Source organism: Leuresthes tenuis, unplaced genomic scaffold, assembly GCF_036924035.1.
Source record: "Leuresthes tenuis unplaced genomic scaffold, fLeuTen1.0.hap1 SCAF_11, whole genome shotgun sequence".
Taxonomy (NCBI): Eukaryota; Metazoa; Chordata; class Actinopteri; order Atheriniformes; family Atherinopsidae; genus Leuresthes; species Leuresthes tenuis.
The window spans coordinates 15,758,594-15,771,887 of record NW_027325365.1 but is presented as its reverse complement, the minus strand read 5'-3'; the positions used below and the strand labels follow the sequence as shown (position 1 = coordinate 15,771,887).

Sequence of the window (13,294 nt, the reverse complement as noted above, 5' to 3'; positions counted from 1 at the left end):
CGCACTCAATCACTTTTAGAAATAAATAAGACCTGAGTATTAAACTTTACTGTTAATAAATGCTGATCTCGACTTCATTTGCAGAATGCAGGTGGGAATCCATTACCATCAGCAACCAGCGTTTGTTTTTGCCCGCTTTTTTCCTTTCTTCTTTTGACAAACAAGGCTGTGGCTTTCATGTTTGGTTCCTGTTGCTGGCTTCAGTCCAGCAGCATGCTCACCATCAATCCAGCTCATACAAAGTGGACTTTCCACCTGCGGCAGCAAGTTTTTTTTGTTTTTTTTTAAAGAATCTTTCTTGGGTTACCCAACGACAGTGTTTTCACCTAAAAAGCTCAAGTGTTGCATCACATTCTTTCACAGTGGAACAAAAGGAAGCTGTGCGTTTCTAGTTCAACACAGAGTTGTTAAAACTATATTTCTAATAATTCTAGTTTCACAAGAAACCCGTTTCTGTAACCAGACTTAAAGTTTTCTTTTCAGATTCATTACAAGATCTGCCTGTCTCTTTTGCAGTGTTATGCCACCATCATCTTTTAGGCAGAGAACCAAAACCTATGAGGGGGAAAAAAAAAAAAAAAAAAAAAAAACTTCAGATCAGAAATCAACATGGAAGTTTGAAATCACAAACTCTCTGGACTGTTCAAAAACTTTCCAGCGTAGACTAAGAAAACTCTGAGGACTCCTAAAAAGTCTCGAGTGTATCGCTCCATTAAACCCAAACAGACATCAGTTGCTGCTGAAGCTACATGTACGCACAACAAGTCCTGAACGGCTCAGCTTGCTCAACACACAACACGTCGGCTCAGCAGATAAGACATTTCTGAGCAGAATACACTCAGAACAAAGGCAGAGACGGTACACATGCAAAATACGTGCCTCGCATTAGTTATGTGTCACGTGCTGTTCCTGAAACAAAATCTCAACTCAACTGTCACTTCTTGAAGACCTCCTTGGGATTACTTTTTGCCATGACTGCACACAAAGGCTGCAGTGTGTCCACAGTGATATTTCATTTTCATGCCTCCAGAGAGACAGGCAGATTTTGGGTTAAGGAAGAATGGCTCCGTTGCTGAGAACCCAAAACAAGCTGGGAAATGATTAAAACATTTAATAGGGTTTTAGGCACTCCTCAGGCTTTGTTCAAGCTGAGATAGAATTTTGGAAGGTTTCAGATAAAGTCCGACTCCAATTTAGAAGCCAAGTCAAGCTTTACGGTCCTTCTGAAATGGTGAAACTTCAAAGCGCTCTCTCAGATCAATACATTACGCAGTAACTCGTTTCAGACAGTGACAAGTGACTCATCTGCCTTTTCTCTCACACTCTCTTTTACTGTTAGTCTCCAATGCCCTGCTACCATCACCCTGATTTGCCAGTCTCAGTTTCACCCTGTAGTTAATCTGCTGGGTGGAGTGATGAGCGCTTGGGGAACCAGTGCGAGGAAGATGAAGGAGATGAAGGAACAGGGGAATGAGAGGAGGGGGAAAGGAATAGGGAATGAGAGATGGCCATGCATTATTGAGCATACAGAGTAGAGTTTTTAGGGGATAAATGTGAAAGCCTGTTTAGGGACAACCATTTCCCTTCTGCCTCCCCCGCCTTCTTCCTTCCTTCAATCCTTGCCCTCCCTCCAACTTTCTTTTCCCCACGAGGATAGCTGCATCTCTTATTCAGTGGGGAAGTTTAAAAATTCAAAGCCAGGAAGGAGGAGGTGGATGGGGAGAAGGAAAGAGAGTACCTGAAAATGGTCAAAATGAAGGAATGTCTTTAGGGAGTTTTCTCAAGTGCTAATCTGGAGAGCTCCTCGTGTTGATTAGGCGTGTGCATACGTGTGATGATGGCTGTGTGGGTGGGGTGCTGCTCGTAGTGAGGGAGCATGAGGGCAGGGAGGTAGATGAATAGAACTGGAGAGGGACAGGATGTAGCTGTACACTTTCATGCAGTACAGTGTTGTGCATCACACGGCATGGTGAAAAATTAAGGAGCCTCCGGGGCAAAGCAGAGCCCACGTTTCACAGAACATGACAAATGCAGATCTTGAGTAATGGAGCCAGAGCTTCCGCATGCAAATATACACACAGAAACAGGCGGCTATGAACACAAAGGCCATCGGAGCGAGCGCACCAAGAAGCATAAACATACGCATTCTAGAATTACACACACGTAAAAAAGCATGCATAAAAGTCCATTTTGTTGGTGTAGAATTTCTAAATAATCTCCCGAACAAAATCAAACGCATACATTACGCCGTCACATGATTACTGGTAGCAAATTAAGGTCAGAAAGTGGAGCATGGCCCAGCCCACCGAGACTTGTAAATACCACTGGTGTCTGGTGTAAATGCCACTGGGTTATCCATTTTACACACGGCCTCCACAGCCTGAGACCAGGGGGCATGTTCCACCTGCAGATGGGACTATAAAAGCTTACAGAATACCCAGAGCTCACATACAACCTGGCGAGGCACCAAACTACATACGCATGTATCCATGAATAAATAAGAAACTGTGTACCGTAGCAGTGTGTGCACAATGTGGGTGAAATTAATAGTTTTAATAAGTTTGGCTGTGTGAGAACCCTGTGGACATGGTCTGAGCCATTAACACAACAGTCTAATAGCTTTGTAGCACCCTAATAACTCACTACGTAGCCAACATCAAGTCAGTGGCAGCCTTAAGGCTACTGTTAAACAATTGGACCGAGCTGTGAGAATTAGATTTTTTTGGAGGACATTTTCACATTCCTCCGTTGTTGCTATCCATCTTTCCTTTTCTTTTTCCAGTTTACAATTTGGTTTACCCGCGTTCACAACCACAGTTCCTTCTGTTTCCATCCCTCATTCATTATTTAATCTTATAAGAACCTCTTTATCAGGCACAGGCAGGAGAAGAGAGATGAAGAAATCAGGAGAGAAAAGGGGAGAAGAAGGAGAGAGATGTGGCTTAATGCTCATATCTTAACTTCATCTTTGAAGTTGTTGCTCTTTACCCTCCCTGTTTTTTAAACCCATGCTATCAGTGACATCAAAGTGGGCCAAGTCTCCAGCGTGTGTGTGTGTGCGTGTCTGCCCTCAGGGATAGGTAGCTAATACTGAAAATAAAGTAAACAGAGAGGGAGTCCCGGACGTTCATCAGAGACTGCAACGACAATCTACTCTTTCCTCATTGAAGCCCTCCATCTCTTTTTTTTTCTCTTGACAACCATGCTCTCGAAACATAGACAGCATAATAATGACTCCTGTTCCTTCCCATATAATCACAATCTAAATCTAAGCACTTTTAACCCTCACTTTGACACCTCAGATATGTAAACACAAAAATGTGCGCCCACACTAGAGCCTAAATATATAAGAAAAGGAGAGGGAGGAGAAAATAGGAGTATGCTGCTGTGACCAAGAGGAGCAAAACCTGAGACACGAGTGGGTGGAAGGATTGTAGGTGTGCATGCATATTCCTTCATCCCCACCTCTTTCCATTTGGTTCTCGTTTTCTTTCCTCTTAGCCTGGGTGAAAGGAGACAGAATCACAAACACTGGAGGTACTTAGCATCTGTAACAAGCTTTTGAACTCATCAACCAATCCCTCATTTAAAAACACACACTCAGAGATTACAAACAGAACAAGTTCACATCCCTTCCCATCAGCTCCTGCTCTCCTGTCACATAACCAGGGCCATTTAAACATTAATGGTATTGGGATGAGAGACTGGGTCGCTGGCAGGCTGGCTAACCGTGGCTGCTTGGGAAAGAAGCCGAATGAAGCAAAGAGGGCCTATTCCGTCTAAAAACAGGATAATCTTTAGGAAAGAGAATAGGCAGCCGGGAGATTAGGCACATACAGCAGTAATGCTGCTGCATGAACACACTTAGCTCATTTGCATGTAAAACAGTGGAGAGAGAGAGAGATGTAACAAGGGAGAGATGAAGGGGGGAATGGAATGAAGAGAGGGAGCAGGACAAAAGCATGAGTGTGTGTGCGTGTGTGTGTGTGTGTGTGTGAGGACACTTACATGTGTATGGGTAAGTGTATGCTTCCGTCTGAGCATATGAGAGCTGTTGCAGTTGGCAGTGAGAACCAATGCGAGCGCGCACAGATGTGTTTGAACCTGATAAGACCTGATGAATAAACAGTGTTTTGCGGCTGTTCCATGAGCATGAAGAGATGGTGAATGAGGGAACGCTTGCTATTGCCGAACTGAGGATACCCGCCGAGGCTTAGAGAGCGAGCAAAGCCAGCCTAATGCACCGCTACTGTTGAGGGCTTAAGAGGTATAGTTCGGATTTAAACTTAAGCAGTGGTAGACATAAACACTTAAATATACACTGAAATACACAATGCTAAACAAATCCTAGGAACATCCCATCTCTCATTTGCATGTCATAGCTACTTATTAAAAAGCTAGTCCATATTCATTCTTTATATAGGATACATGGAGCATTCTGTAAGCAATATTTAAGAAAAGCCTTTCAAATTGCAGCTATGAGTGGAGTGGAAGCACTTTATCTGCCAAGAGGGGAAAAACAATCCTGAGCTACGCAAACCTTTGCGTCACCTTCAGCATCCACTGCATGGTTTGAAGAGCTGAAACAGTTCCGAGTGAAAGTCTGTGCCATGCTAGAAACCTTGGGCAGTGACAGTATGAGTTACGCAGCTAAATGATCATTTTGCAGTCCAATATGGTTCAACTCTAATTTAAATGGACCTATGGCCATGAAACATCCAAAGACCTGCTGGATTGCCAGTGCCTGGTGTGTCTCTTCTAGGCCACTGTAGTGACCTGACAGTGCAAACTGACCGAGGACAACAAGAAGGACTCAGCGTATTTAGATGAGTGAGTGACATTCAGACTCAGGAGGCGCACTGCCAAACTATCAAGAAATAGGACAACTCTGGAAAAAAAAAGAAAAAAAAAAAGAAAAAGATTTGACTGCAAGCGAGAGAATGGACAGCAGTCAGTTTATTTAACTAACAGGAGCAACAGCAGAGCCTCCTGCAGGATGGGTCTTATTTTATTTTACACTTGTGTTGGGGACCAATGGAAATGAAGCAACCAGCTAACTGCTCCCTCTTGAGAAGCCTTTGTACCTCTCTCTCTGTGACTGTACTGGCCTCCCTGTTCTCCAAATGACAATTTCTACCCACAGCGGTTCTGACTGTTCTGACATCAAGATGGCTACATCCACTTCTTATTTATACTTAGTGCCTTAATCGTGGGGGTCATCATGTATCTGCTCTGAAATCACATTTGGGCCCTGTCTGAGGAACTGGAAACACAGCCGGGGAAATGCATGTCTAGACATCCACTTAGCTTGATGCCCCTCAGAATTCATTTTACAAAAGAATGATCTAGACATTTATACTTGTGTTAAATAGGACCAACTACACACAGAGCCATAGTAATGCTGTCCTGTGAAAACTGATGGAGAAAATGTGGAATACAGCAATAAGAAGAACGATTATAATAGGAAAGAAAAAGTTGAATTCCTGCTCTTTAGACATCATTTGTGACCCACACATTAACCTGCTTCCTTCTCTGCGGTCCGAGTCTGAACACTGCATGATTTATTATAGAAATTACTGGAGTCTATGCAAATACACACAGAAAAATCATAGAAAAGGTCAAACGCATTAAACAAAAGCTTTTTAAAGCCAACACAAATTTAGTACATCACCACATGGCAACACAGGTGAGGACACAATCTTTTTACCAAGTGACAACTTACTCGGCTAATAAATCAAGCAAAGGCTGAAGTGCCTGAAGTGAAAACTACAGTTCCTTCAATGACCATCTGAGGCTGGCCCCAAAAGTGAGTCTTTCCCCCATAGACCCTCGTGTTAAAACACCCAACTTTCAAACAGAAAGGAATACGTTCACAGCCAGGAGCATAAAAAGGATTAATATACTGAACATTTTCTACTAATGACAGATCAGAAGTTGAGCTAAGAAACCAGCGGGTGACGTAATGGGGGCTCCACCCACCTTTTTTATACAGCAGGGGCTTAATAGAGTAGCCCTCGTTTAATCATTGAAAAAGATTTAGCACACACACACACACATATACACACACATACATATGTATTTCACATTAGCTGCTGCTGTGGTAACACTGGAAGACACATTCTGTGGTTCTAGAGAAGATGTTACTCTGTTTCAGCAGAGTTTAAAAACACAAAAGAGGATTGTTGAAACAGCTAAAACTGGGTTACGAACCGTTCAATGCGTTATTCTAAACGGAGGACCGTGGTGAACCATCATCTTCGTGGACGAAATTTGGTTGTGGGAAAATCTTGTATGAGCGAGGTCACAAAACATCTGGCGAATTCAAATCATAGAAGAAAAGAAAAAAACCCTACAGAGCCACTCACAGCAGTGTGTGACAGAAAGGAAGAACGTTGTCCACAGCCTTCCATACAAGCCTGTGGGGGCAGCGTTATGATCTTCAGTTGCTCCATCAAGATTGTGAGAGATTGGTTCGGGGAGCATGAGACGTTATTTTCCACACATTGGCCACCAAAGATGCCCCACTGAGAATCTTTGTGACGGGTTGTAGAAGATGTAATACAGCCTCGTGACTTTCCCCATCAACACATGACCTTAGTGAAAACCCAATACAACTTTGGACGGAGAAGAAAGCTGCAATCAAAGCAAAAGGTGGTGTTTTTCTTCTTTTCTTTTCCATGGCCTGGAAGTCTAATTCAGTCTCAGATCAAGTCTACAAAAACATGAACTTATCTATAACTAAGCAACTAAATTTCAACAAAATCTTGTAAGCCATAAAAAGAAAAGGGCCATAAGAGAGAACTAAACTGCATTATTTTCACTTGACATGTTGCCAACAAGAGAGTAAATCTGTGGGGACAATATTTCACGCTGTTGACATTTTTATAACACTCCAGCAATCAGACTGCTGTAAATAACGGTGACAGAAAAGTAGGAGAGTGCCTTACTTATATGACTAACATTGAAATTTTCTTTCTCTGAACTAGTATGCTGGAACAAAAACAAGTTGCAATGTGCATTTAAAAAAAAAAAAAAGACCTAATCAACAGTAGACCATATTTCTCCGTGTTTTTCTTTTATACTACTAATACATCACATCTCCCATCCCTTTCACTGATTGCTCTGCAGCCCTTGTGAGGCCCCAGGCAAGCATTCATGCAAACACATACATACACAGCAGGTACTTTCATGCTGATTGGTGGCTCATTAAGGTGAGAAGTGAATGGAGCAGACCTAAGAGGGGAGGAGAGACGGAGAAAAAAAAACTAAATAGGTATATATATATATTCACACAGACCAACACACACCTAGAGAGAACACAATCACACCTACAGAGAGGCAAATTGATTTTGTCAGAACACAGGGAGATCAAAAGGCTCATTATAATTGGTCTCTAAATGTGGTGAGCTCACTCACCCACTTTCTCAAGCACGTACACCAGCATACAGGCTCCACCACTGCACCAACAAACATCAATTCCCCTCCAACAATTGTGTTTTTAATTCATAGGAAGTGAATGCAATACAGGGGAGTGCTGCTGCATGTGGAGGTGTGTTATGCGGTGATCACAAAGGGCCACCTTAGGGTGGAAGGATCTCCACAAAAAAAAAAAAAAACGGAATTGAGGGCAACGTACTATAACAGAGCACAGGAAGCACAGCAATACACAGAAGAGGGAATGGTGTAAAGGCTGGAGAATTGGGATATGAAAATGATCCTCCCATTATGAGGATTAATAACTATATATGCTCCTGGCCCTTTTCTCTCCCGAATCAAATTAATCACCACCGCTCCCCCAAGCCCAGCCTTTCCCTATGCTCACTCTGCTTTTATTTCACCCACCTCCACCCTCCCCTCCCCGTCCCTCGCTCCTGCTAATTGGCCTATCGGAGGTGCCGACTTCAAAAGGCACCTGCTATCAAACAGAGTATGCAAAAGTTAAAAAGGACAGCTCAGAATGTGTATGACCGTGCTCGATGAGCAGTACATGTTCCACGGCGATCTGCAGGAAAAGCCCCCGTGAATACTGATCGGCCATTATTATTCATTAGCATTATTTCAAGACGGTCAACAGTGAGAAACATAAACCACTTCAAAGTGAGGAGCTAAAAACAGAACTTCAAGGAAAATGTGGAGATAAGCTCGCCGCCTAAAATCTTTTACACTAATCCTTTAATAGATTCCCATAGCAAATCTAAACAATGAGTCTGTTTAGTTACAAAATCCTAATGAGAAAAACAACATGTCTGACTGTGTAAAGGAGTGATAATATAGCAGCAGAATGTGGCTCATTATTTCAGTTTCCTCTTAACCAGGCTGAACTCAACCACAATCAAACCTTCAATTACATAACTACACTGCAACATGCAGTCTTATTAATACTATAGTGTCACATATATTCTCTATTATTATGATAATATCATACATGACACCCAACATATCAAATGTAGCATCACCAAACATCTAAGTAAGTACTCTGGCCCACATATCTGACATAATATTCCCAGTCGACTCACAGGAGTGCTTCTACATTCTCACTAATAAGACCAAATAACCAAGGAAACAAGAATAGTTGGTTTAAATCTGGTATAGATGCAAATGGATCCATTAAATGAATTACAGTGCACTGGACACACCAGTTAATAAGATAATTCCAACCATCTGAAATTACAGAAGCCATTTATAGCAGCTTGTATTTAGCAGTGGAACTCAGTTGGGGGACCTCCCTACCCGAGCCTTCAGCAGAAAGCATCCCATAACAGTACAAACTGTTAGGACAGGCGCAGTTTGAAAAAGAGAAGCTGTGGTAGAGACGGGCTGCGGCTGCGAGGTGATTTGCAGTTAAGGCAGCTGAGGTAGGCAGGCTAATGTGGTTTAAGCACGGCGATCCGTGAGATTTACCAAGTGAATGCATCCAAAGGAAACAGCTGATCAATCAGCTGATGTGCGCTGGCTCTGATATCAACGGATGTACCAAGATGTCAGCTGGAGCTAGGCTTTGTGGCCTGCCTCTAGTACTACTTTGATGGATATAATCTGTGCTGATGGGGCAAAAATCCATCTTAGTATGGCAAAAGTTTCACTCACATAACCTAACATATAAAAGTGAGGGTTCCAATCATAACTAACTATTCAGTTCCTGGAGAGGAGAGCAAGGCAAGCTGATGTTTCGATACAAACGTACAGAGCAAGAAACAAGCGAATGCATAAAGAGCAAACGCTCAGGTAGATATTCAGATGTTATGTGGGAAAGTGTTGAATTGCATATTAAGAGCCGAGTGCACCCAGAGGGTTTCCGTCCCACCATCAGTCCTCTGCTTGGTCAGAGGGCAACAACTCTGACCTCTGAGCACACCACCCTGCAGCGCGTCTGTTTTCAGTGTGGGTAATGCCTGCTTGACAATCCAGCTGCTGAGCGACTGATGAAGAGGCAGAGGGAGGGTCAGAGTAGGTCATCGGCGTCTTGATGTGAAGTCGGTTTGTTTCTGAAGGGGATTGTGGAATGAACAGGAAGAGCACAAATGTGCGAAGATTTAAAGCGAGCTCCCAGGGATGAGAGTTCAGAGGAGCGATGCACCACTCGGGGGAATGCATCAGGCCTTGAGTGATGTTTGAAAGACAACATAAAGGTTCACTCTGCATGACCAGAACTAGTGTGAACCAAGTCACTGCATGATCACACAATCGTGAATACACACAGCAGCCACAGTGGAGATTAAAGCACAAATGCTCACACACACACAGATGAAATCCTAATGCTTACACAACAGCTCAGTAAAATCCTAAAGAATCTTTTATTCACAACTGCGAAATTTCAGCAGATTTAAAAACACACACCAGGGAAATCAACAACATCCACCCCTTCCCGCCCAACCCCACCCTATCCTCATCCACAAAGGCAGACGTACAGACAGGTGTGGGGCTATGAAAAGGCCACGGCGTCTTTATACACAGAACTCAGAAAAGGTTATTAGACATCATCCAGAACAGGCGGCTGTCTCAGCCAATAAAAAGAGGAGGTGCAGGTGCAGGGGCCAAAGGGAGCGGAGGAGGGTCGAATCGTGAAGTGGCAGGCGGATGTTCGGATTTGATACACTGGTGAATGCAGATGGGACAGCTGCCAACCCTGACATTTAACTGACATCAAGAGCTAGCATCAGCTATGTGTGCCTGCACGCTACTGTTTATGTATATGACCTGCACAGCACCGTGCACGGGCACAGCGCTGTGCACGGCCGTGTGTGTGTGTGTCTATGTGATGCGACTGAAACTAAAGGTCAGATGAAATCACATACACACTCAAAGTTCCTGGTGTCCTGGTTATGATTTGAATATGGAGTAGTTTGAGCAGAAGGCTGTGGCACTGGGACAAGGTGATAGAGGTGGACAGGTGTGTGTGTGTGTGTGTATATAAACACCCGTGTGTCAGCGCTTTGTGATAGGACAGCAGGTGGCTAGTCAAAGGACATCAGTGACCTTCTCCTTATCCATTCCTATACCCTCCTCTCTTTGTCTATTCCCCCCCAATCCATCTCCTAACCTGTTGGGGAGAGCTCTGTCTCGGCACAAGTCATGAGCACATTGGAAATGTGAGCCACCAGGTGTGAGTGGATAATTCATGAACTCTTGAGAGAGGCTGTTTTGACACAACATTTCTGAATAATGTAAATGCGCAGCGTTTCCCCCCAAGGAGAAGTAGAAGAGACGGTGTGACGAGGCTAGACGAGATGCGTTTGAAGAAAAATAAATAAACAGATCAATGGAAGTGAGGTGTTCTTACCCTTAGAGGCTGGTGGAGTCGTAGCAAAGGGTTGAAAGTCATCCAGGACAGAAGGGAGGGAGGCGGAAAAGAGGCAAAAAATAAACAAAAATACTTTTCGTGACTTATATAGACTAATATATAATATAGATTATAGACTTATATAATAATAATAATCCACAATCCACTCACACTTGGTCTGTGAGGAGAAGGTTAGGGTGAGTTTGGCAAAAAGTTCATTGTTTTCAAATGCCTCCTCTTTGGCCTTGACCCAAAAACTTCTCTCAGACAGGTCCTCCGATCCGATCTAAGACAGAGAAAGGGTAGTGTGTGCAGACAGTGGAGGACACGAGGGGACAAAATAAACAGCAATGAGACGAATGCCATCTGGTAGGTAATTGATTCATTAAAATGGACTCAATTTCCCAAAAATGGTCATCTGTGCACCTGCCAAACAATGAGACAAGCAGATAGAGAGATTCGGCAGAACGACAGGAGTTGGCAAAGAGTAGGACGGTACAAAGAGAGGAAGAGGATGGACGAGGGCACAAAGAAGAAAGCAAGAGAAGTCATTCTCTCTCATTTTTGCACACCATAAAGGGAGCTTGAGTTGTACACTGAAAAGTTCCTCTTTTTTCTTTTCCACCCTTATTTGTATGCTCTCACACAAGTCACAATTAACTTTGCACATTTAGGAGGGTTTTTTTTTTCTTCACTTTCTGAATGTTCTTATCGAGGGGAAAGAGAATGAGAGGGAAGGAAACCCAGAGCGAATGAGAAAGCAGTGGTAGTAAATTTAGAGATATCAGGCCTTTCATTACGGACAAAGCCTCAGGGATGGGTGTAGGACGGAACAGACAGAGAGTACGGGAAGGAAATGTGATATGGGGATGAGCTGAAGGAGCGAAAAAGAACGCAAGAGAGCATGCAAGAGGATGAGACCAAGCCAGGGAGGAAAAAAAAAAAGTTAATTTAAATTACAAAAGAATACCATCCTTTCTAGCAGCAATTTAATTATCTTCCAGTGGTGCAGTTAAAAGAAGAAGGCTTATTAAAACGCAATTTCTGTGACATCCTCGTCAAACCCTCGCACCAGCCCAACAAAGAGAGAGGAAGAGAGAAAGAGAGAGGCTAAATGCTGATGAAGTCTGCTTTAGCCATTAACCAGTAGCTTTAGGCTAAAGAAAGACAGAGAGACGTTTTGATGTTTTAACCATCACAGATGAGAGGGAGGAGAAGAACATGAAGCGCATAGGCATGGGATCCACGTATGCGTTCAAGTCACTTTAAGTCAAAATCTCCCTGTCAAAGCCCCGTTTTACATTTCTTTCATACTAGTGCACGCACAAAAGCACACCTCGAGCTTTTCCAGGTAGTCTTTGAAGCGCCACAGGACACTAAAATGATAAAGTGTTGGTATAACATCTGCTTGTTTTTACACAAGCAGCCTGTGTGATAATGGGAGCCTCAGATATATAGTTCTTTATAACACCAAGTGTCCATCTGGCATCACGTCCAATGACCATCAAGACTTCTTCAATCGCCTGGTCTTATTCTACCAAACATCTGTGGCAGGAGGTGCCCACCATTAGCCAAAATGATCTAACCTACAGGTTAAAAAGCATTCAGAATAAATTAATGATTGCATACACCAGATGAATCCTCCATATCCACAGCAGGACTCACCTTACTCCAGTTTGCTCTCTTCAGTTGGACCTCAGGCTTGTATTCCTTCTTAGGTTGGAGCCCAAAAGGTAGTGAAGGTGGTGCAGGGGCACCCCAGCCTCCCATTCCAAAGCCTGGCGGTGGTGGAGGAGCACCTGGACCCCCAGGTGGTGGCGGTGGTGGTGGAGGTCCCATACCTGGTAAGGGTGGAGGCGGTGGAGGTCCTGGCATGCCAGGGAGGGGCGGAGGCGGTGGAGGTCCTGGCATGCCAGGGAGGGGCGGAGGCGGTGGAGGTCCTGGCATGCCAGGGAGGGGCGGAGGCGGTGGAGGTCCTGGCATGCCAGGGAGGGGTGGGGGTGGTGGAGGTCCTGGCATGCCAGGGAGGGGTGGGGGTGGTGGAGGTCCTGGCACAGTAGATGGGGAAAAAACGCAAGCATGACCTGGTAACGGAGGGGGTGGGGGTGGAGGGGGCATACCTGCATTCTGGCCAGGGAGGGGTGGGGCAGGTGGAGGAGGGGCTAAACCAGGTGTAGGCACAGGGACAGTAACTGTGACAACCTTAGTTTTGGCCTCTTCCAGATCCTTTGACAGCTTTTCAATCTGCAGGGACACAAGTATGCAGAAAGCATCACACATACTAAATAAATATAGAGCAACATCTAGTATTTTTGAACAGATACTACTCCCTCATCTACTTGGCAAAATAATTTCCTCTGAATATAGATGCCAACTGAAGAAAGGAAGAACAAAAGAGGGGACCAAGTGATTAGAGGCTGGGAAAGATGGAGCTGTGGAAGAGATGGAGAGAGAAAGTAATAACAGGGGGGAACTAAGTCCACCGAGGAATTTAAAAGAAAACATTTTAAAGAG

At 44.0% G+C, this 13,294-nt stretch overlaps 1 protein-coding gene across 1 annotated transcript in view; it reads right to left on the bottom strand.

Annotated features, from left to right (window-relative positions):
• Positions 1 to 1,767: 1,767 nt before the first annotated feature.
• The window catches only part of LOC140317779 (protein diaphanous homolog 1), a 43,176-nt gene continuing 31,649 nt past the window's right edge, over positions 1,768 to 13,294 (bottom strand). The window contains exons 16-18 of the mRNA XM_072395289.1: positions 12,446 to 13,024; positions 10,952 to 11,066; positions 1,768 to 1,904 (exon numbers count right to left, since the gene is read on the bottom strand). Of these exons, the coding sequence (XP_072251390.1) occupies positions 1,768 to 1,904; positions 10,952 to 11,066; positions 12,446 to 13,024 (831 nt within the window). The remainder of the gene's footprint in view (positions 1,905 to 10,951; positions 11,067 to 12,445; positions 13,025 to 13,294) is intronic.